At 39.1% G+C, this 25,965-nt stretch overlaps 1 protein-coding gene across 1 annotated transcript in view; it reads left to right on the forward strand.

Annotated features, from left to right (window-relative positions):
- The window catches only part of LOC307137564 (transmembrane protein 132C), a 212,819-nt gene that overhangs the window by 143,756 nt on the left and 43,098 nt on the right, over positions 1–25,965 (forward strand). Inside the window, exon 4 of the mRNA XM_079835305.1 lies at positions 16,462–16,648. Within this exon, the coding sequence (XP_079691431.1) occupies positions 16,462–16,648 (187 nt within the window). The remainder of the gene's footprint in view (positions 1–16,461; positions 16,649–25,965) is intronic.

Here is a 25,965-nt window from a genome sequence, read left to right on the forward strand (position 1 = left end):
TGGTCTTCCCTCACTGTGAAACAGTAGAACATTTGTTCCACATCTGCTGTTATTGCGATGGGCTCTCTGCGGAATCTGATTAGAACCCCTAGCAAAGCGTTGTTGAGATCTGGGCCGCTTAACAGGACGTCGTTGAGTGCTACGCCCTCATGTTTAGCGCTTGAGTCAAAAACCACACGGATTTGCTTGGGTTTCTGCGGGTGGTACACCCCAAACATGGGGAGATACCAACACTCTTCATTCAGCTGTAAAGGGGGTGCAACTTCTGCTTGCTTGTTATCTATGACTTTTTGCATGAACTGAACAAAGTGCCCTCTCATCTCAGGTTTTTTGACGAGACTTCGTTTTAGTGTGTTGAGTCTTTTTAAAGCCTGATCTCGATTATTTGGTAGACGTTGTCTGGGTGTAACAAAGGGAAGGGGCGCAACCCAGCTGTTGGTCTCATCCTGATACATTTCGTTCTGCATTATTGTGAGAAATTGCATATCCTGTTGTGAAGATGCTAATTTTTCATCATCCTCTCTCCTGATGAAGATAGTGTCTCCGAGATTGTCTGTTTGTATAACCTGGTAAGTATCTGTGCAGATTTGAGTGTCTTTTAGTTGACTTACAGATTTCTCTTTTACTTGCAGGACATTGGTACATGGACTGAGATACGATGGACGCCCATTGAGCAATGTGTTTGTTTTGTACGTTGCGACAGACCTTGGTTTGTGTGCACCATTCAAACAGACATCTCCCACAATAACCCAGCCGAGGTCAAGGCGCTGGGCGAATGGTGCATTATGGGGACCATTGCACTGCTCTCTCACTTTATGTAAACTCAGGATGTCTCTGCCCAGGAGTAACAGGATTTGTGCATTTGGGTCTATGGCATGTATCTTGTGCGAGAGCACCTTTAAGTGTGGTTGGTATTGGGCGACTTCAGGCGAGGGGATCTCAGAGCGATCCTCTGGTATCATGTCACATTCTAACATCGGAGGCAGCGGCACCTTTATGTGACCATCTATAGACTCGACAATAAAGTCTTTAGCCTTTCTCCCGCTGACTTCCATGATACCTGAACATGTTTTTAAGGTATACACCTCTGTGCCTCCTTTAACACTAAAGATGTCGAAAAAGTCAGAGCGGGCAAGTGACTGATTACTTTGTTCGTCCATAACAGCGTAGAGGTTTATTGCCTTGTCCCTCTGACCTGCTGGATACACTTTGGCTAGGCATATTTTAGCACAAGATCTTGAGCCGCGCTGTTCGCCACATACCTCTGTGCACATTGCCGTAGCGGAGACTGATGGTGTGCTGAGCTCAGGCTCCCCGCCATGCTGTTTCACCTCTGTTGTCGGTGTGATGCTGGTAGGAGGGGGTGGGCCTGGATGTAGCACTGAGTTGTGTCTTTCACTCCCACATTCTTTACAGATGACTTTGATCTGACAGGTTTTGGCTTGATGTTTGGTTGACGCACAACACTTGAAGCATATGTTTTTGTCCTTCAGATATGTTTTTCTCTCTTCTAAGGACTTGCAGCGGAAACTGCGACACTTCCTGAGGGGATGCGGCTTTTTATGCAAAGGACATTGTTTGTCTGGATCTTCACTCACATCTGTTGTTTCATTACTCTGGGCTATTTCTGTCTTTTTCACTGAAATCATAGGGCGAGTACTGTTTTTAACAGGTCTGTCAAATTTGGACTGCGCTGCTGACAGGAAGGAGAAGCTAGGATCATTTCTTATGCGTGCTTGCTCCCGTACAAAGTTAGAAAAGGTAGAAAATGGTGGAAATGTGGCGTTGTAATCTACCTTGTATTTGGATGCATGTGAGATCCATCTTTCTTGTAGGGAGTAAGGAAGTTTTTCCACTATGGGATTAACACCACGAGCCGTATCTAGAAAGGCTAGCCCAGGTGAATAACCCTCTGCTTTAGCTAGCTGTAGTTCAAGTAAGAGGTCTCCTAGCTCCCTTAGTTTACTTGAGTCTCTAGCTGTAATCTTAGGGAAGTTATCAACCTTTTGAAAGAGTGCATGTTCAATTACCTCAGGTGCTCCGTAGGTTTCTTCCAAGCGCTGCCAGATCATGTTTAGGGCTTCAGCGACATCATTGATTTGAGCCGCACTGATTCTTTTAGCTTGTTGGTTTGACTTTGGTCCAAGCCATTTTACAAGCAGATCTAACTCTTCTTTAGGGGACAGGGACAAGTCTTTCGTGACACTCAGAAATGAGGATTTCCAGCTACGATAATTTTGTGGATCATCATCAAAAGTTTGCAAAGTGGCTGATACCAGTTCACGTCTCATTAGATATTTAGCCATGTCATTTACCGTAGATGTCTGTTGAGGATTTGGGGGTGTTGAGCTGAATGACTGGTGTTGGTGATTGAGAACTGGATGTGATATGTTAGGATGTGGTGTTGACATGTATATAGACGGCCGTTGTTTTCTATGTTGCAGGGTTTCTTGCTTGGTTACAGGAGTAACGTAGGGGGATGGTGATGGTTCTGCGCTTGTGTTATCATGTTGGTAGAAGGGGTTCGTGATTGAGATTTGAGGCTGTGATGGCACTTGGTTGCTTTGCAAGAATACTTGACTATCGATGAAATTTTGAACTTTTTCCTTGGAGTCCACGGGGTTGTCGCACAGATGTTCTTTGTTGTAAGGCTGTTCTTCAAACTGTGCGGCTGCTTCTAGTATCTCTGCTTCTGCTGCTGCAGCGGCTGCTTCTTTCTTTATCTTTAGAATATGTAGCTGAGCCTGCATTTCAGCTTGTTGTTTCATTACTTCAGCTTCCTCTTCTGCATAGACCACCTGCGCTTGTACAGCTTCAGCTTTGGCTCGCGCTTTGAGAGCTGCTACGCTTGCAGATGACCTTGTAGACCGCGTTGAAGAAGCAGAGCACCGAGATCTCGTTTCCAGTACCTCCTCTTGTGCTTTCAGCATGTGACTCTCTGGAAGTCGTTGGGGTTGCGGGTCCAATGGCTGCCACATGATGACTTGATGACTGAAGTTAACAGCTTCTGAAAGGCGTTGTATGCTGATAAGAAGGCTTTTTTACTGTTCTGTCCTCACTAGATGTAACTTCTCTATCCAGCTAGACAGACAGTGAACAGGCGAGATGTTGGTTCATGGCTTTTAATCTTCCAATAGTTTGAATCAAATCTCGTTTAATTTTAACATTGTAAAAACTGTAAACAAACAGAAAATACAGCAATTAGATAGTACTCAACTTATATTCAAAGTGCAAAGTACATATTCACTGAGCAGTATTTATTTACTGCCAAAATAGGCATTCAAAGAAACATAAAATCCACACATTATGCACTAAACGTCACATTGTGATATGCATGTGGTAATTATATTTGTAAATTATACAAATTAAGTAATTGCTTGACATCACATACTCCAAATTAGCCTAATAATCATAACAAAAGACCGCTAGCATATGGCGCTACCTAATGCTCATACTTTGCACTTTACATTTAGTTTTTAGCAACATTAATAATCTCTAGATTGATATATTTACTGTCAAACATCTTAAAACATCTTAAACCTACTAAACGTCATGTTTATGTGACAAATAATAGTGACTTACAGCCTTATGAGGCCACGACTTCACCGCACGAGCCGCTCTTCAGCCATGACGCATACATAATGAAGTGAACACAACTCAACACGAGTCATAGGCTGCGGAAGTTACCATACACAACCTTTGCCACAAGAGGGCGCTTGAAGGTCAGCATATAACCACAATCACCTTTTTACAATTAAACTGAACCGTTACAGCAACAAAATGCAAAAGTCTAATTTTTATAAGTTTAATGACTTTTAACTTGACCTTGTCCTGTGTGAGCAACAATCTATTAAGTAAACACCATATTAAAATAAAATAGATTTTATATTATACAGTAGTGTTCAAAAGTTTGGGGTCTTGTTTTGTTTTTAAAGGTGGGGTTTAATTTCATGCATTCTGACTTATTTACACTGTTACAGAGATTCTCATGCTAAACATGGCCAACATTTCAAAAAATGAGTTGGACGTAGAGTATTTCTGTGCCAAATACACTCCTTCAGGATTCAAATAAGTTTCGTAAAAAACATTTTTTGAGTATGGCCATGTATGACATCATAAAGGGCAGATTTCCTTGTATATGCACTTCTCCTGGTTTGTGTGTGCGCACATCAACCAGAGCGAGAGCAAGAGCGTGCCCATCAACGAGCTTCACTCGGAAGCCATCGGCAACGCTGTCAAAAAGAAGTGTGTTTCTGGTTGTGAGGGAAATATAACCTTGTTCAGCTTCCCAAATTACCCTGCGTTAAGGAAACAGTGGATGCAGTTTGTTTTTCCGGAGCAGCAACGGAGTTCTGCAAGTGTGTTTGTTTGTTGACGGTCATGAGTTGAAACCGCAGGCGGTGAGTGAAACTGCATCAAATGTCTGTGTTTTGTTAGCAAACGGTGCGTAAGTGCATATAATGTAAACAACACAAACGTATAGTGAATCTGAAGTTATCCAGGGATAATGCCTTGATGTGTGTGTGTGTGTGTGTGTGTGTGTGTGTGTGTGTGTGTGTGTGTGTGTGTGTGTGTGTGTGTGTGTGTGTGTGTGTGTGTGTGTGTGTGTGTGTGTGTGTGTGTGTGTGTGTGTGTGTGTGTGTGTGTGTGTGTGTGTGTGTGTGTGTGTGTGTGTGTGTGCTCGTGACACTCTAGCCCCACCCACTGCACTCCACGAGCTTGGCTGTTTTTGGAAAGAATCGGTACAGCGTTTAATCTAATACAACTAAAGACTCTTCAGAGATATGAAGGATGCAATACTACTCTATAGGTACTCATGATTAACATGTGATTGGCAGAAACTGTGTGTTATGTACCCTTTAAAATAGGTCCGCTGCATTTATTTGATCAAAACAGTAATTCAATTGTTACCATTTAAATTAACTGTTTTATATTTTAATATATTTTAAAATGTAAAAAAAATAAATTATTCTTGTAATGGCAAGGCTGAATTTTCTTCAGTGTCAAATATAATATGCTGAGTCGGTGCTCAAGTAACATTTGTTATTATCATCAAAGTTGAAAGCAGTTGTGTTGCTTCCTATTTTTGTGGAAACTGTGATACTTTTTTTCAGGGTTCTTAAATGAATGTTCAAAAGAAGAGCATTTATTTGAGATAAAAATGTGTTGTTATTTAGTCTTTACTGTCACGTTTTATCAATTTTATCTAACCTTGCTGAATATGGTTAAAATATGTGGTTAATTTTAAATGGCTGTCATTGGAGAAAGATTTCACATAGTGTTGTTACAGCATTTACCATCCGGGTCCATGCTAATTAGCCAAACCCTGACCCCTTGGATTGAACTACTGTAGTCACTGAATGAATGTTTTTGCACAGCCTTCAAGAACAGCCTTTCATGTAAATTATTTTAGAGATATAATTGGGAACATTGACACAGCTAGTTTTCTTTCGGTTCTGCGTAGCGTAGTATGCCGTGTTTAGCTCTGGTTTTTTTAATTAGTCTGAGTATGTTACGCTTGAGAGCTTCCAATTACGGATTGACGTCTTGTCCGCGCAGCATATGAGAGATGGGAAGTTCATCAGTCAGAAAATAGAACTCGGAACATTTGGATTCATCCCACATTCTGAAAGAACCGAATGATATCATGTTTCATGACTGGAAGGAGAGGGATGGGGCTTAATGGCGAAAAAATAATAGGAAACATATGGCAAGGAAGTTAATCAAGTTAAATCAAACAAAGTGCTGCGTAGGAACCCAGAGTGTTAGTGTGACTCTCGCGAGTATGCAGACATTAGCATGCCTTGTGCATGTGTGCTTAGCACTTACACAGATCCCATGTGATTGCATTTTCACACACTTAATTATATTGGCTTATGCAGAGCATGAATTAGTGGCAATAATGACTGATCTGATCCATCACTGTAGCGTAATGAAAATGATTCCTCATATGGCCATGTTTTTGGTTATTGTGTTTTCCAGGGTCGTATATGCTACTATGCCCATGAGGCAGCAGATGTGTGCTGAATGGCTTCAGTTTTTGTATTAATCTAGGAGGCCGTTGAGAAAGAAATGTACCTGCATAGAAACAGCAGCAGACGCCGTTCTTCAAAAGTTTCATAATTTCTTTAGGTAGTTTAGCCACCATTTGTTAATCTTGGTTATCAATCAGTATGTCTCAGCACTTTATTGACTCTTTACTGCAAGGTTTTTTGTTTGTTTCTTTTTTTTTCTTTTTCTTTTTTTTGAGCAGAACTCTCCTAAACCCAGCTGCATCTAGCAAATATATATACGATCATTTGTACTTCAAAGTTGAGCCTGGGACACGTGACACTGCTTGGTGAGGAGGCTTTGTGAGCCGTCCATCTACCCAGGCTTGGTTCAGGTAATTCAGTGTGAAGTACCGCCGTCTTGGGCATCCATTTCACTCTGTGCTTCCCATTCCACTTCATGTCTGCTGTGGTGATAACGTAGCTACTAAGTGAGTGGGTAAGTCTGATGATATCTGGCTAATGGATTTAAATGATGTTCCCAGCTGGATGTCTCACCCAAGGGCAGCCATTTTCCTCAGCTTCCATCCGGTCCAACAGCTTCACATTCTTCTTAAACCTCTTGCGTTCCTGCGGAAGCAACACCTAGCAAGTCAACTTGCAGAGTGCAATGAATATTACATCACTCCCTCAAGGTTCATGAGATTGTGGGTCGCAGACAGTCAAGGATGGGCTGTTTTTTTCTGCCACTTGTCAGTGGTATTTTGCATTAGACGCTGCTCGTCCATAATTTCAAGCAAGGCCTTTTAGAGGCATAGGCATACTATGCAGTTGCCTAGGGCTCCATTAGTTGGAGAGGGCGCGTTAAGTTAACGTGTTTACACCCATCTAAACACATTAACATAACGACACTGCATTTTAGCAAAGATTCACCATATATATTTAAGCAACTGAATATTAGCATAAGAAATAATAAAATAATATAAATATTTAAGATAAGATAAGATAAATATATATAAGATATATAAGAACAAGGGCGATCAGAAATTTTGAAAACATGAAACATGAAAGTGTTTCATTCACATGAGAAAATAAAATGTAAAGGTCAGTAATATACCAACATCTATCACATATGTAGTATTTTAAATAGTCATATAATTATCCTTATTAAATGCATCAATTGCCATCTTAGCTGTAGTGTATCCCGTAAATTGAATTTAACTCTAAGTTTAAACATACTGGGAATGTCATTAAAGACTTTTGTTTTGTTCACAGAATTATAGGGCAAGGTTTACTAAATTCACATTTGTTTAAGGAAAAGGTGTTAAAATGTTTTTTTTTTTTTTTTTCATTTAAAAAAAATAATTAAGTAATAAAAACATTAATAAGAAGCAAGGTTTTTTTTTGTAATTTTTATTTATTTAAAAAAAAAAATTATACCAGCGAGTGGTGGAAACAGAAATGGTCAACTAGAATATTTGGATACCGTGTACCTGCAAAACTTTTATTGCTACTAACTTCTCGAAATGACAGAATGAATGTTAAGTGTCATTACTATGTCAACCAATATAGACACATCTGCAGTGTGAACAGAAAACAAATATTCATAAGTTGGGGAATAATTTCAAAGTTTATTAAGAAGAGTGAACCTACTTTTTACAAATTATATCGGGTCAGAGGTCACTCTTCCGCCTAAACTATAGACTCATGTACGGCCGTTACCGGAAGCCAGTGATTATAGTTTATAGTTATAAATATGGATATTTTTTCTTACACAAACGCATAGCTTCGCTTCAGAAGGCCTTTAATAACCCCCTGGAGTCGTATGGACGTATTTGCTTTTTTGGCCTTCAAAATTTAGGGTACCATTCACTCCCATTATAAAGCTTGGAAGAGTCAGGATATGTTTTAATATAACTCTGATTGTGTTAGTCTGAAAGAAGAAAGAAATATACACCTAGGATGGTTTGAGGGTGAGTAAATTATGAGTAAATTATCTTTTTTGAGTGAACTAACCCTTTAAAGTTAATCTTTAAAACACTATTAATTTTAAAAACACTTTCAAATGCAATCTTTAACAAATCTCAAAATTTTATATCCATTTCTCATGCTGTAAGTTATAATGTGATACCTAAATTCACTTTTAGTTTTAGTGCTATATTTTTTCTAAATCAGTGTAAAAGATTATGTCACATTATGACAGATAGCTGTACATGGTAGATACTATTTAAAATGTTTTATTTTTATTTATCGTTTACTGGACATAATTTGAAACAAATGATCAACTTATCATAATTTTAAAGGGTTTTTTTGAATTGAGAAATCAACTTTCCTTTGAGCCTTTGGTATGTAAAAGAATCTATTGTAAACAAGATAGAGGTCAGGATTGGATTTGCAGACATATTGAGATTAAAACACAATACTGTAGAAGCAGGCTGGAGAAGGTGATATTGGTTCATTCGTGATCAGACTTGGACTTGTAACGGCAGCTTGCAAAGCCCAAAGCCTGGGGCTATGTGTTTTTCAGACGGGCTATCACTGGCGGGCTATAGTGAAATAACATTCCTTTCTTGCGCGCGTGCGTGTGTATATTCACTGATGATCGGGCGAAATGATACAGAAATAATATTCCAATCAATCATGTGGATGAGAGATAAATCATTGTGTTTGTTTGATAAAGATATTTTGTGAGTCCTGTGAACGTTTCTCCAGACGCTTTCAAAACAATTCCTCACGTGTTCTGACAGGGGAGCGGAAACTCATTAAATATGCACATCTTATCCAATCCTAGCTGTGGATGTTTACGGCCAAGTCTTCAGTGCGGCACGCCCATCAAAACCAACCGTTTTTCAGAGAGCCTCAAAACCAAGGCAGAAAATAGCCTATTACTTATTCATTATGATGTTTCTGAGTGTAAAAACCCCACGGACGTCATAAGTTGACCTCAGACAACAGTATAAATATTTTTTAAAAGCCAGTTCATGACACCGTTAATATTGGATCATCACTAGTTAGCGCCTTTGGAACCTACTGTACAAGCAACCCCAAATTTATCTCTTAAACACTTTGTATCCTACTGTGCAACTTTTCAGTTCTATACCACAATTAGATTATTCATCAGCCTCCTCAGTGGTTGCAGAATGGATATTTTTTTCTAAATCTTGCAGACACTGCACATATAAATTACCTACAAATATTCATGTTTAATTACTTTTTTATTCCAAGAGAAACGTTCACACTTACATTCCCATCACTTCTACTTTTTTAGCCTTTTTGTGGTGTAAGTATATTTATTTTGTATGTGAATCCTCCTGATAACTTTCCTAAAGAATAGTTTAAAACTAAAAGGGAGAGGTGAACTGTCTGCACTCTGCACTTGTCTGCTAGGCAGAGTTTTCTGTTGCTCTTGTGATGTTTGTTGAGAATTGCTTTTCTGGGTTACAGCAGAAGTATATACTGTAAGTAAGATGCCCTCTTAAGGTCCTAAAGACAATGCTATGGTACTTGTCGTCTATTATTGACAAACCCATGTGCTTCCACACACACATCACCTACAACAACATTGAGCTATGGGTCATTTATGGGTCATATATGATTCAGCCGTATGCAATAATACTAGCAATTTCTAGGGTGAAATATCAACTTAGGCCAACCTAAATGAATTATGGTTCCCTTTCAAAGGGAAAAACTGATGCAGCATCTCGTTCCTTTCTCAGGAAACCAGGGTTACATATGTAACACAAGATAATCTCTTTCGTAGGAAAATAAATGCTGCAGGGTTACATATGTAACCCGAGACGTTTTCACTCAAATACTATTTCTTCATTTTCTAATCAGTCTTCAAATGGAGGTAAAATCAATCAAATCAGTTATGATTTTTATAAGTGATTAAAAAAAGTTTTGTTCAATTAAAAGACTAATTTGCTTAAAATATTTGTCCACTATAGATTAATTCGTTTGAAAGATCTGGGCTGCGTTTCCAGAAGCATTGATTGTAAAGTTGATTGTTAAGATCATTAGATGGTTTCTACAAAATAGTGTACTTTGGGTGCTTTTGGGGGAAACAGCCCTGTTCAATTAGAGGATTTGTTCACTTAAAAGACCTGTTTAATTAAAATATCTTTCTTATCTTAAGTTATTTGTTTAATTAAACAATTAATTCACTTAAAAGATCTGAGCTGCATTTTCCAGAAGCATTGCAAGCCTAGTTAGGACCATTGGTGTCAGTGGTTTCTACAATCTACCTAGGCTTACAATGCTTTTGGGAAACACAGCGCTGTTCACTTAGTTGTTTTTTTTTTCACTTATTTGTTCTTGTAAGAGTTGTTAAAAAACAATGATTTGTTTATGACCAAAATCAGTGATTATTTATTTATAACGACAGCTCACATCAACTGATGTTACTCTCTTCTGTTTGCTTGTAACTACTTCTTTACACTTTATGCTTTTATGTGATGTGTTTGGAGTGGATAGATCAGCATTCATCAAAAGCAATCATTTTGTCAGAGATTTTGGGATATCTCAATTACCTGCATTTATATACAGAATTATTGAATATCTTTACAAGAGTTGACACAAACCTTGTAAACCTTAGCAACTGATTCATCACAATAATTTTTTTTGTAGCAGCCTAATGCTTTATAAATGCACCACTGTTTCCCTTCACACACACAAATATAGGCTCCATATTAACTATTTTTTTGTAGGCTGATCCTCTCTCTCTCTCACTCATTCTCTTCTCTTATGTTCTGACCATGTGAACTCCGTCTTTAGACCATAAACTTCTTTAGTGAGCATGATGCAGGTCATGGCCCCCATGCCAGCACTGTGATTGAGTTTCATGCTTAGCCTGTTGGGGGTACTGAGTGCCCAGCGTTGCCTTTGAGAAGGAAAAAAGTGGAAGAGGCGACTGGCAAATCCTCCAGCAGGAGGGCTAGGGCTCACCTTCGGTGCGGCTCTTTCACTCAGCCTCTTCTGCAACCTATGAAATGAAATTCCACCACAGCTTTACTCAAAGCTGACGCGCCAACTGCCATTACTTCCCCGGCTTTGACTTTTATTTCCCCGAGCCGTGAGGTGCCAACCACAGCGTCTTTGTAGTCAAATTGATTCCATTCGTTTGATGTATCATTGTTGTCAGTGCTAAGCAGATCACCACTGTGCATGAATATATCCACCCTAGAGTCTCCACAATGAAAGCCATTTCCATTTTCTACCCTTTTTCCCTTCTCTTTTTCTCTCTCACGCCATTTTTACATGGTTGTGTAAAATGAGGGAGGTGCGCGGTCTCTTTGAAGAGTAACTGTTACGGAAAATTCAGTCAAAGAGCCTTTTTGAAAGATTGGGATTTCACCCAAAAGAATTAAATATTAATTCTCCACCTCCTGTAGCCGAGCCCTTTGTCATCAGACCTATACATTCCGGCAAAATTTCAGTCCCTCTTGACGGTTACGTGCGAGTCTATCTCGATGAATAGCGCTCCTTTGGCTTTCTCTGCATTTTGATATGTTTTGACATAACAATCCATTCATCCTCGCAATGAGCACTTGAGCACCTGTCGAGACTTCACAGAGAAACTCTCGCTGAGACGTTCCACTTTACATTCCTGTTTTCACAAAGTACTCTTTTTCTGGTTTGAAAATATGTATTCAGGCTTCATTTTTTTTCACTCTCTGTGTCTGAGATGATTTTCCTTTGCTGCCCTTATAACCTCTACTACATAGCATAAAATTGTCCAGGTGGGCTCTCGAGAGCAGAAACTAAAGTCTATAAAGGGGTAGAATGCACTCTAAACTAAGTCATACTCTAGAGACCTGCACTCCCGCGGGACTCACGGGAACCAATGCAATAGATTGCGGCGCGGGAACTAGATTTGATGGCCGAGTGCGGCCGTGGGCGGTAAGGTACTCGTGTCGGTGCAGGTTGCGGGAGAATAAAACGATTCGCGGGACTCCTGCAAAATAGAAATATCTAAAAATAAAACATCTAAAAACAAATAAATTGTTAATCATCTATTGTACAAAAGCGTCAAGAACAACTAAAACAAAATAAAAACAAGCATGGGCAGAGTTTCTATTTATAACATGTTTTTGCAGCGTTGTGCAGTGTAGCCAATCACAGACATATGTGTTGATTTCTTGAACACAATGGCCAATCAGATGCATTTAAGATAGAATCCACTCACCGCTCAAAGTGAGTTTTTGTTCAGTGCTGAATTCTGCATGCTGGCAAATCCTGAGATTATAACAAAGAAAATGTGTAGACATTAAGAAAGATTCATTGTGCAGTCAGCTTCATTGATAACGGAGCTTTGTGAGATCGCGCTGAACTGAGATATCAGTTTTTAGTAATTATTAAAGGAACACTCCACTTTTTTTGAAAATAGGCTCATTTTACAAGTCCCCTATAGTTAAATAGTTGAGTTTTACCGTTTTTGAATCCATTCAGCCGATCTTTGTATCTGGCGGTAGCACTTTTAGCATAGCTTAGCATACATCATTGATTCTGATCAGTCCATTAGCATCTCATTCAAAAAATGACCAAAGACACTTTCAATATTTTTCTCATTTAAAACTTGACTCTTTTACAGTTACATAGTGTGCTAAGACCAACTGAAAATTAAAAGTTGCGATTTTCTACACCTATATGGCTAGGCACTACTTTCTCATTCCTGCGTAATTGTCGCGGATCTTCGCGGCAGTACCATGGCTGCTGCAGCGCAATGATATTACGCAGCGCCTGAAAGTAGCCCCCAGCTAGGTAACTTTCAATGTGACCGGCACTAAGTTCGTGTAGTTGCAGAGAAAGTTTCAGGCTTGCAGCCGACAAGTTGTGTTGTGGATTTACCTGTGTGATTAGCCATGGTTCTGTGTGTTGTAAAGAGCTGTGATAGTAAATCGAAGGTGTATACTACCACAATGTTTCACAGAATACCAACGAATCATTGCGCCGCTGCAGCCATGGTACGGCCGCGAAGATCCGCGACTATTACGCAGGAATGAGAAAGTAGTTCCTAGCCATATAGGTGTAGAAAATCGCAACTTTTCATTTTCAGTTTGTCTTAGCACACGATGTAACTGTAGAAGAGTTTTAAATAGGAAAAATATTGAAAGTGTCTTTGGTCATTTTTTGAATGAGATGCTAATGGACTGTTTAGAATCAATGATGTATGCTAAGCTGTGCTAAAAGTGCTACCGCCAGATACAAAGATCGGCTGAATGGATTCAAAAACGGTAAAACTCAACTATTTAACTCTAGGGGACTTGTAAAAATGAGCCTATTTTCAAAAAAAGTGGAGTGTTCCTTTAAGGGAGCACATTTTGCGCCTAAACCATGCACGCTCTTGCTTTTATGTTAAATTACTTGAAACTATTTAATGGACGTTCAGAAAAAAAAATCTATTTATACTTTTATGCAGGCTTTTGCGGGCAGGAACGGGAAAAAACATGAATTTTGCAGGCGGGAGAAGGTAACGTATATTTTTGCAAGAGCGGACGGGAGCAGGACAGAATCCTGCTGCACAGGTCTCTATCATACACTCAGAATTCCACCGTAAGTTCTGCAGTTTCCACAGGAACACCAGTCATTCATAAAATTCCCTGTCCCTTATCTTTGTTTCTTGAACATCTTGGCTACATCTGCTACCAATATGCTTGGTTTAACACACCATTTTAAACCCATTTAGCAAATTATCTCACAAAATCAGCTGCAAACATACAGAGAAATTCCCAGATTCCATCTACTAGCAAAAAGATTTGAATCAATTAGCATTAGCTTTTGATGTTGTGGAAAGGTGAAGAGATACTGCATTTCGCCCTCTACTGGACACATCTTGACCTTACATTTGAGCCGTAATGGCAGTGTTAATTCTGTGCTGGTTTGATTCTCTTAGCGTCAATTGGGAAAACTGACAATGACCCATTACACTGTTTGAACTAACAGGGCTCTTCAGAGCATTCATTGAGGTCATGGAAACCAGTGTTTGCAAGGTTTATTTTTAAGTGCAACAAAGCTGTCAGCTGTGTTTCTCACAAAATGCCTCTCTAACACCAGAGCCTTTTAGCTGCCCCTCTTCATTCAGCAACACCACATTAGCACAAAAAAATGCCACTTACTTTAAATTGCCTTTTTGTGTGATCATGACAAGTGCTTAACCAAGTGCCTGCTGGTAAGCATCATTTATTGGCATTGCAAGACCTTTTGTTTTTTGCAGTAGTTGCAGACAGCATTTTCTTAGGGTCAGTCATTATGTATCTGTAGTTGTAAAAAGAATAGTCCACCCAAAAATTTACATTGGTATAATTTATTCATCCGCATGTTGCCCATGTGACGTTCTTTCTTCGTGGAACATAAAAGCAAAAGCAGGATGTTTACACTGCTGTTTTCCATGCAATGAAAGTGAATGGTGACCAAATTTCATATTTCAAAATATGACCTGTGCACTACACTCCAACTACATTGTTTTAGAATATATGTGAGCATATACAGAGTTAAGATATCCACAGCAATATGAATATTTTCTGTGAACAGGGACTTCATTTTGATCTGTTTCTCACACAAAGCTAATGCCTGACTTCAGAAGATTTTGAATATAGTGCATACATGTGACCAATGCTATAATACTTTTATGAGACATTTTTGTCATTTACACTGTCATTGTATGTAAAACAACATGAACTTCCTTCCTAACAACTCCTTTTGTGGTCTACGGAAGAATAAAGTAATACAGGTTTGGAGCAAAATGATTCCTTTAAGGATTTATAACAAGACTTCAAGTCTTGTACAAAAGCCTTTTCTAGTTCACTTTTCTGCTCCTTACAGATAATGTCTCTATAAGAATCTAGAAATCAAATTAACTTACACCCTGTGCGATGTGGTAGAAACTGGCAGTGTGCGGTCCCTCTATTATGTAAAGTCACAGATTAGAACGTGTGAAAACTGATATGATCGTCCAGATTTGCTTATTAAAGATATTGGGCCGTCTCTGTTTCCATGACATCGAAATCAGAGAATCCACGGCTTTTTGGAATTAAACATATTAGAACTGCTTGTGATATGAGAGGAGGAAGATGTTTTGTTTGGTTTCCCAGAAGATTCAGTTGAGGGAGACTGTATTTATGATATATTTTTGTTAATGAAAAAAGATAACCATATCTCTCTACCTCTAAAGGAGATATTCTCACTCATTACTCCTGTATTCAGTGTTACATGATCTGTCAGAAATCATTCTAATATGATGATTTGGTGCTCAATAAAAAAAATGTTTTATTCAAAACCAATGTTCAAAATGGCTGTGCTGCTTACTGTTTTTGTGGAAATATTGTGGAATATTCTTTGATGAACAGAACAGCATTTATTTGAAATAGCTCAACATTATAAATCTTTTAACTGTCACATTTGATTCACATTCTATAAATGTACTACATTGTAATCATAACCACAGTTGACCCGTCTGCTTCCATAAAAAGTAGCATCCATCTTACCTGTTTTGATTAGCAATAGATTGGCTGTTGGTTGGTCAGAAATTCTGGCATTCAAATCTAATTTGTGTGATATGTCAAACTTCAAACTGCAGGACAAAAATTCTCTCATGGGAACAGTTTAAAAGTAGCCAAATTCAGCGGGGAACGCTGCAACCCTGACCAAAGTCTGTGTTAGAGAGAAACCAAAATTATTTCAGAAATTTGTGTTTAATTTGTTTGAGGCCACTCACAGTGGCCATAAAGAGAATACATTATAATTTGCTTTCCCTTGTGTTTAAATGACAGCATTCAGAATAGCGCAGTGACCTTTTTTTGTGAATGGGTGAGTTATTTGAAAAGGGACCTTGTATCGTACTGTTCTGATTCTGAGAAAGAAAGAAAATCTGAGAAAAAGAATATAGGTTTTTTTTTTGTGTTCCTGTCATGCTACCAGGTGCAAATTCAATTGCAGTTCCATATTCCACATTTGTATTTTGATATTAGGAATTTTTCATATGCCTTTTTGTTTTAACTAAGTACTGTGAGGTCGGAGCAGCCAGGCTGATCAAACCCAGGCCTGGGCAAATCAAATAGCTTTGGTTTTATTCATTGTTTTCCAGCTTTGTTTGCATCGCAATCAGTGGAGACAATGTTATGCTCTGCTTTGGAAATCTTTTTGGAAAATGCTGTGGCACTGGACCAAAAGTAAATTGCTTTTTTGCTGTCTTTTTTTTCCAGTTGCTGCTGGGATGCATTTTTATTGAACTAAAATAATGAGAGTAAACCGCCACACACTCACACCCACATACGTCGCATCCTACATCCTACACACACCAGGTGTACAAAAACAAAAAGGTTGATAAATGGCCGCTTGTCTGCCCCATCATCCGTTGGCAGCATGCATGGGCCAGTAGCCGCATAACATCAAATAAACAAGACGGCCATGAGTTTTACATGCATATTCTTTTGCATTCAAACATTTTGATTTGACACTTTAACGTTACTTTTAGGGTGGAAGCCGGTTTCCAGAAAGTTCTACAGGTGGATCTGGAGGTCAACGGGTTGTTGGATCCTCTGGGAAGTCGTTCAGTGACATGGCAGATTGAGTACCCCATCTCCCGGACCCTTTCAGACGAGATCCAAACCCTCATCCGTCTGGCACCACATGACCTTGGCGGCATCGTGCCATTGGCTATGGTGAGTTTAGTACTGATCAACTTCTTTTTATTGTTAGCATTTGCATATAATAAAAATTAATGCTGCTTTCAAGAATAATATAAGATGTATCACACAGGAAAGACAGGAAATGTTGATGTGTCTTCTGAAGCAACATTATGACTAGCACTTTAATTAGCTCTAATTTGGTTAATTGAGCATACAGTTTGCTTTAAAACGGGCAATTGGGTCAGAGCCAAAAGTATTTAATTTAAAATTAGAGGAAACTGAGTGGCCTCAAACAAATAAGGTTAACTAGAAGATTATACGGATTATTTCAGGCTATACGGTACCTGGGCAGTCACAGCTGGTGCTGTGTGTGTGTATTATCCACTGTAGCCAAGTTGATTGAACCCAAGTGCAGTTTATTATCCCATAGTAGAACATATACAAAAATAAACAAACACTTGACAAACAAGAGACTCACTGACAGCAGGTTGACACAAACAAAGCTAGACAATGAGGTAATGGAAACATTAGGTGTATTCGACATCGACTGTGGCTGGATGCAATCGATCGGCAAGACTAGCCGCCTGCAGGCGGGGAGGAGCTGCAAACGGAGACGTGAAGTTGGACACTTTCTGCTTCCCATAGATATGCTCGCGCTGTGTTTGCATACTTTATCACAGATTAAGTGAAATAAATGCAATATTTGTCAAATACACAGATGTTTCAGAGATATTTTCATTCAATACTTTATGCACTGCTTAATACAGCGTCTGTTTGTACAAGAATAAAGTTCAACATATAAGCCTACAATATCAATGAAGTGGGGTCTACGTTTTTTTATCAGTTTTATTTTGATGAACATGACACAACATAACATTGCGACTACATGAAAAGAGGTTTTACCATTATAAAAAAAGTGATTTGTGATCATTAATGACTAAACAAGACACACCTGAAAGCAATCAAATCAATGAACCAAGAAACCACATGAAAAGATCACATGACAGGATCACATGAGTGGAACAGTGAAAGCTTGTTCTACTTCATGCAGCGATGCACAGACCGATCGGCGGCTGACTTGAAGTCATGACAGCGATCGAGTGTTTTTTGTTTATTCTAAAACCTTCAGTTCAACTAATGCTCACAAATCAGTTTTTTATAACAGTAAAACCACTTTTCATGTAGTTGCAATGTTATATTGTTTCATGTTTATAAAAAAAACTGATAAAAAATGTATTCAAATAATTACTCAAATAATAATTACTATTCAAATAATTACAAATAATTGCTATTCTTTTGAACTTTCAAATGATCAAATAATCTTGAAAAGAAATATGAAGCAGCGCTGTTTTCAATAATCAACATATTAAAATGATTTCTGAAAGATCATGTGGCACTGAAGACTGGAATAATGGCTACTTTGCCATCACAAGAATAAATTACATTTTAAAATATATTCAAGTAGAAAACGGGTGAATTCAGGTTTTCTGAGACACTTTTCCAAGTCATCTCTATGGCAAAAAGTGTCCCTAAATTCATCCCTATTTTAAATATTTCACAATATTACTGTATTTTTGATCAAATAAATGCAGCCTTGGTGAGCTTAAGAGACTTCTTTTAAAAACATAAAAAAAAAACTTAATATCCCAACCTTTGAGTAGTTAAAAAATTCCCATATGCAAGTCACTACATTATGCAAATTAAAGGTTAGTTTTAGGTTTAAATATTTTTTGCTCCAACACTTGAAAAAGTGATAGTGGCCTAGACTGTCAATGCAAGGACAGAAATTTCTCAGATTTAATCAAAAAGATCTTCATTTGTGTTCTTATGAGTTTGGAACGATATGAGGGTGCCAATTGTTTTTTGCCAACAATCTCCAATTTTTTTAACTTGGACAAACAAACAGACTCACATTTTTTTCCATACTGTTTATTGACTCTTAAAGAAACACGGCACAAAATGAGTCTCTTGTCCAATGGACATTAATCTTTGCTCCATTAAAACCAGTAGTACATGTACCTATCTACCATAGACATAGTCATTCGTCAGTTAGATGGCCGGGTATCCATTAAATCCTAAATGATTGGTTGATGTAGCTTAAAGTAGAACATGAACAGCATAATACTGCTGGGCGGAGGTTTGAATTTGACATTAGTATGGACATGAAAGCAGTCCGCAGAGCACCCCCACCCCCTGTAATTTTGACTGCAATTTCATGTCATCTAAAGCCGTTATTTATAGATATAGTAGCCAACAGACTCATAAAGGGAATTTTTATGTCCGTATGTATGTTCCTGAGACAATAATGACACAATTGATAATGACAGGGGCATTTTTATATGCAGTTTTTTTTTTTTTACCATATTCAATGAATCTGTGAGATCGGGGTGAGTGAATTATCAGAAAATTTTCATTTTGAAGTGAACTAAACCTTTAACCTGAAAAACAAAATGGTTATTCAAATTGGGAATAAATTATGTACAGAAAGCGAGTGAAGAACATTCCCCATCACTGAAATCATTAATGACTTGTCTTGCAAAAAACGCCGTTATGATCAATGAAGCTGACTACACTGCACAATGGATCTCTTACAGTACATCATATCTGCACCTGTTTATGATGAGAGCAGTCGTGAACGTGCAGAACTGAGTTCAGAATGTCAGTGAGTGCACGCTGATTTCCAGTGCTGGGAGTAACGCGTTACAAAAGTAATGCATTACAGTAACATATTACGTTTTAGTGTCACGCAGTAGTGTAAGGCATTAATCAATTTTCAGTAATATTTTACTCGGTACATGTTCAGTAACGCTTGTGTTAAAACACACTTTTAGCCCAAAATTGAATTGTTAAAAAAACCCTGAGAAAAACAAAACAAACAAAAAACAGCAAGACCGAGAGACATTAATGAATGAAAAATGCAAGTAAGTTATAACCTGTTCGTGGTCAGTCAATAGCCACGTGTTGTTTCCAAGTTTGTTAATAAAAATAGCACAACGCTGACGAGCGCATCGAGTAAACACCTCCTCAAACGGACGAGATGCGCGTGCAGTCAGCGGAGGCTCGCGCCGCAGAGCCAAACGAAAGTATAAACAAGGCTTAATGAATGAAGATGGCAGAAGAAGACTGTACATTCGCGAGATGGACGAATGCGCATTACTTCGAGTTTGTCAGATATAAGGACAAGAAGAACGTAATAGTCAAATGCAAATGCAGTCAATTGCAACCTTTGTCTAAAACCGAAAGAACTATCGACGTCGCGAAATACCACTAGCAATTAAAAAAAACATCTCTTGCACTTTGTGCATGACGGTTTTGTGTTGTGCAGTGAACCTCTTGAATTCAAAGAGAATAAAATAATGACAACAATAAGAAAAGAACAAATGTGCATCTTGTCATGGAATTAGAGTTTGCATATAGCCTACAGTTCTGTTGTGTCTAATATGAATAGACCCAAGCTATTCCCAGAAATTGCCATTTGCCAGATAATCACCTCTACCATACTACAGACTTGGATTCTTTGTAATTCTGTCTGTCATCCTTTCTTGCATTGTCTTGAGCCTTCACTTTGCCAATGATATGCTATATTGTTATTAGCCTGGATAGCCCACGGTCATTATGCTACATCATATCACCTTCTACTGGATGTAAAACGCTCTGTAGTACATAGAACGTTAAGTTCTACTTCTGTAGTTATTTTGGTGAAAGTAACTCAAAAGTAATACAGGAGTAATGTCATGCATTACAATTCTGAGACAGTAATATTGTAAGGTAAAGAATTACTTTTAAATAACAGTAACAAGTAATCTATAATGTATTACAGTTTGGAAGTAACTTGCACAACACTGCTGATTTCTAGCCTTTTCTTCTGCACCAGTGACTAATTTAAACGCCTTTGGCCATTGCATTCATGCACTCAACAGACACATCTGTGATTAAAAAAAAACGAACAAAAAATCTAAATGTAATGCTGTAATAGACACTTTTCATTCATTTTTACATTTCACTTTAGTAGCTGGGTATTGGTAGGGACCAGTGATGCGCGGGTTGATCCAAAATGAGCGGGTGCCTGCGGTCACCCGCGGTTACCCGCGGTAACGAGTCATCCAAAATAATTTTTAATGATATTCGGGTCGCGGTCGGTCGGGTCATACTTATTTTCCTTTTGAATGTTGAGCGTTATTAACTTTTTAATAAATACTGACGCGGGACAAAATGCCCGCTTTCCCAACACGTTGAACTGAGCAATGCCATTGTGCCATTTTAATAGGCTACTTTTAAACGCATATAGCTCAGAAAAGTCAGTTTTATGTATTTTCTGAGAGGGGGCGGGATTTTTGTTGTCAGGGGAGAGACGCACACATCGATTAGACTGGATAAACACATGCAGCATCTTAATTGTTAAGAAAATGAAACAAAATAAATAAATAAATCAATCCATTAGGAGCGCAAACTGTTCTTTTTCTGAATGCTGTATGATATAGGCCTAGTCTAGTGTTATGTAATAAACATGTAGGCTAATTTAGTTGAAGCTTCTATTCAAAAGCAACTACATCACTCAGCTGGCATAAGAAAGTGAAAACTAGCTCTTAAGGGCTTTCTCGCAGTTGACCTGCTGATGACCTTCAAGCCGGGTCGAAACATAAACATCGCGTTCATCAATAATATGCATCTGGAGCTGAAATGGAAAATGATGGGCCGCCTCAAGAACTTCCTGCTCTCGCTGCTGCACCTCTGAGCACCGCCAGGGCCTGAAACATTTTCTCAATGGCCCAATGAGCTACGATGAGCATTTATTACTTTAAAAAATGCGGGTCAGGAAGCGGGTCGGGTACAATATTTTCTTCTTTTTTTTTTGCGGTCCGAGTTGCGGGCGGGTTAGTTGAAAACGTCGGTCGGGTGCGGGTTGTTTATACATTGACCCGCGCATCACTGGTAGGGACATATCCTAAATATGAAGCCCCTATTGCTGTATGATATTATGTACACTTTTATTCGATAAACTATTGAATTGCACTAGTATATAGCATACAGTATATAGATGATGAATACATTTGCTGCATTTTTGTTCAAATTTTAGGGGACTTTGTGCTTTGCAGACAGTCTTTATACCACAGATGAGACATTTTTTTTTGTGCGAGTTTCGTCTTTTTGAATAAAGTGATAGGCTGAGGAAAGGAGAAAAATAGTGTTTGATTAGAGATGGGCTACACGTCTGCTCTTCATCGGCTTCTTTTCAATAGGGCGGTATGGGGAAGATGATTTCATTTTGATGTGAAAAGGTTGGTCTATTTTCTGTTACCACACAAACAGATGTAATCCGAATGCTCCCTCTCATTAACTAAAGCTTTCACCTTTCTTTCTCCCAACTTTCACTTAGTTTCTTTTTTTTTTTGCATAACAGCTTGAATTATATCAACCTGCCTATTTTGCAACCCATTTTAATTGCGTCTTACAGTGCAACGTTCTCACACACACACCCCAGGGCGGCTTTTCACCTTGTCCATAACGATGACATTGCCATCACCACACCTTGTTAAACTTAATCAAGACTTCGTTAAGCCGGCAGCAGAGTCAGCGGTCAGCTTTAATCAACCCGAGCGCAGCGATCCGCTCCCCCCCTCTCTACCTGTCTAATGTAGAGGAACTACGCAGATTGGTGTGACGGGAACAATGGCATACTATAACAAAGGCAAGAGACTCCAATCTGTCCCATCGGAGGCTTCTGCTCCATTAGAATTAGCTTTTTCCCCTCTCGCGGACACCGGCTAATTCTGGCCTGCCAGCTGTCTCTTCGGCCTCATTAGAGAGGACAGCCGCAGTGGCCCTGTTCCCTGCTCAATGGCTAAACAAGCGCCATCAGCCTTCGCGTTTGAGAGCTGTGCTGTCTCAGCCCATTACGGTAAACATAGCCCTGCCGTACAGTAGTGGCGAAGGCGGAGAATGATGTAATAACGTTGTGAAAATTAGTTCGGATGCCCTTACAGCCTGAGCTCGACACCCCTGGCTCGAGCCTGTTCAGCCCACCAGTGCATTTCACACAACAATCACGGCCGCAGACAGCGAAGACAGCAGCCACCAATCACTTGTGTTGTCTGGCCCTCTGACGGAGCGCATTTGTCTTGAGCTCTCTCAGAATGCTGGGAGAGCAGATTGTTGTGTTACACAGCAGGAGGGGATCAATGTAATCACATCACTTTCAACTTTTTGAATGAGGAGATGCCCTAATAGGATTTGGCAGTGCATGATACCCTCAAAATGCAGGAAATCTGTTCTGGCTCATTAGGATGCACCAGCGTGTGTGCTCTCTCTCTCTCTCTCTCTCTCTCTCTCTCTCTCTCTCTCTCTCTCTCTCTCTCTCTCTCTCTCTCTCTCTCTCTCTCTCTCTCTCTCTCTCTCTCTCTCTTTCTCTTTCTCCCTTTATGATGTGTGTGTTTGTCTGTCTTCCTCCCTCTCTGATTCTATACCTCACAACTTTTGAATCAAGTTTGCTTAAGCTCCTTGTAATTGGCCGTTCAGCCCTCTCGAAGGCAAATTTTGGGTCCCTGCTGAGCTTGTTTTCTGTTGACTTTTGAAAGCGCTCTCATTCTCGTTTGCCACCCTGTCTTCTCTCAGTGCTCTGAGACTTTGTTCAGAGAAAAGGAAAATCAAACAAATTGCCAAGTCAGAAGCATCTCCCTTCAAACCCCTCTTCAGATATTTTTTTTTCCCTTCCAGGATTTGTTTTGTTTGGTTCTTCGTAGCCTCTTGGCCTTAGTCTTGAGTTTCGGTGTGTGTCAGGCTTTACTTCAGAGCTCATGGGTTTCTCTGTTCTCTGAGACTCGGTAGCCTGCTGTTTGTCTTCCTTCAAGTCTGTTTGAACAGTGTCCTCTGTAAACCTCCTACAGGACAAGGTAATTCCTTTTCCTTTGTGTTCTCCACAGGCTGCAGGCCATATATCATGCAACATTTTTGAACGACTCATCAAATTTACATGCAGAGTGCAAGTAATTTTTCTGCTAGTGCTAGTTCATTTTTCTGCTAGTGTACTTTTAAACATTGATAATTGTACAGTTTTTCTCTTCCAGAAAAATTGACAAAAGATATTGATGTCCTTTATTAGTAGCAAGAAGCAAATCATGGTACAACGCTGTGTCAATTGCTTGTGTATTATTTACTTTCTTCCCATCAATTAGTTCCAAAGTAATCAGCTGGAATTTATTTTTGTCCAAAGTACAAACTGTAAAGTAATTCACTGTTATGTAGTGTTGGGTTCGAGGCACCTAGTTAAACAGCTTTTCAAATGTAAATAGCTATAGGGCAGGACTTGTCTTATCCATCGATATAAATTTATGAATTCAAGGCAGGGGGTGGTAATCGGAGTATCTTGGTGAATGGGAACAGCCTATTGGGATCTGAAGAGTCGAAAATGCAGTGGTGCTAAGAGGACAGACCTACAGTCTTTACAATGGCATGCACTGTGTATAAAGGTCCAACATGTAATTTCCATAACTCAGGGCCAACTCAACACTTTTTGATTTATGATTTATGACAGTTTATGATTAACAAATTACAATATTGGAAATTGACTTTGCCCTGCCAGCCTATATGCACAAGTTACACTCTAAAAAATGCTGTGTTAAAAATAATCCATGTTGGGTTGAAAAGAGACTAACCCAGCAATTGGGTTGTTTTAACCCAGCGATTGGGTTAAATGTTTGCTTAAAACAACCAAATTGCTGGGTTAGTCCATTTTCAACCCAACTTATTTTTAACACAGCATTTTTTAGAGTGTACCATAGCTTTTTACAACGGTAAATATGTAAATATGCAGTAATGATATGCAGGTGTGTTATAGTAAAAAGCGATAGTAATAATTAGTAAATAAAACACTAAGGATTTTTTGATGTTGTTGTTTTTGAATTTTGACCCATCTAAACAATTGCTTCAAAGATTATTTTTCTTTAAGAAGCTGCCATCATGTTTTTTTTTTATTTTTTTTATTTAATTACAACAGCAAAAACTCTAGCCTAACTAATGTAAGTAAAAGGTTCTCAAGCTTACTGGACACAGGTAAAATACAATAATCAAAAATACAAATTAAATAAACCGTTGGTTTATAAAATCATTCAACCAAATCATGTAGGTCTATAGTACACTCACCTAAAGGATTATTAGGAACACCTGTTCATTTTCTCATTAATGCAATTAATCAACCTAATCAACCAATCACATGGCAGTTGCTTCAATGCATTTAGGGGTGTGGTCCTGGTCAAGACAATCTCCTGAACTCCAAACTGAATGTCAGAATGGGAAAGAAAGGTGATTTAAGCAATTGTGAGCGTGGCATGGTTGTTGGTGCCAGACGGGCCGGTCTGAGTATTTCACAATCTGCTCAGTTACTGGGATTTTCACGCACAAGCATTTATAGGGTTTACAAAGAATGGTGTGAAAAGGGAAAAACATCCAGTATGCGGCAGTCCTGTGGGCGGAAATGCCTTGTTGATGCTAGAGGTCAGAGGAGAATGGGCCGACTGATTCAAGCTGATAGAAGAGCAACTTTGACTGAAATAACCACTCGTTACAACCGAGGTATGCAGCAAAGCATTTGTGAAGCCACAACACGCACAACCTTGAGGCGAATGGGCTACAACAGCAGAAGACCCCACCGGGTACCACTCATCTCCACTACAAATAGGAAAAAGAAGCTACTATTTGCACAAGCTCACCAAAATTGGACAATTGAAGACTGGAAAAATGTTGCCTGGTCTGATGAGTCTCGATTTCTGTTGAGACATTCAGATGGTAGAGTCAGACTTTGGCGTAAACAGAATGAGAACATGAATCCATCATGCCTTGTTACCACTGTGCAGGCTGGTGGTGGTGGTGTAATGGTGTGGAGGATGTTTTCTTGGCACACTTTAGGCCCCTTAGTGCCAATTGACATCGTTTAAATGGCACGGCCTACCTGAGCATTGTTTCTGACCATGTCCATCCCTTTATGACCACCATGTACCCATCCTCTGATGGCTACTTCCAGCAGGATAATGCACCATGTCACAAAGCTCGAATCATTTCAAATTGGTTTCTTGAACATGACAACGAGTTCACTGTACTAAAAGGGCCCCCACAGTCACCAGATCTCAACGCAATAGAGCATCTTTGGGATGTGGTGGAATGGGAGCTTCGTGCCCTGGATGTGCATCCCACAAATCTCCATCAACTGCAAGATGCTATCCTATCAATATGGGCCAACATTTCTAAAGAATGCTTTCAGCACCTTGTTGAATCAATGCCACGTAGAATTAAGGCAGTTCTGAAGGCGAAAGGGGGTCAAACACAGTATTAGTATGGTGTTCCTAATAATCCTTTAG

The sequence above is a fragment of the Gobio gobio genome, assembly GCF_949357685.1.
Source record: "Gobio gobio genome assembly, chromosome: 14".
Taxonomy (NCBI): domain Eukaryota; kingdom Metazoa; phylum Chordata; class Actinopteri; order Cypriniformes; family Gobionidae; genus Gobio; species Gobio gobio.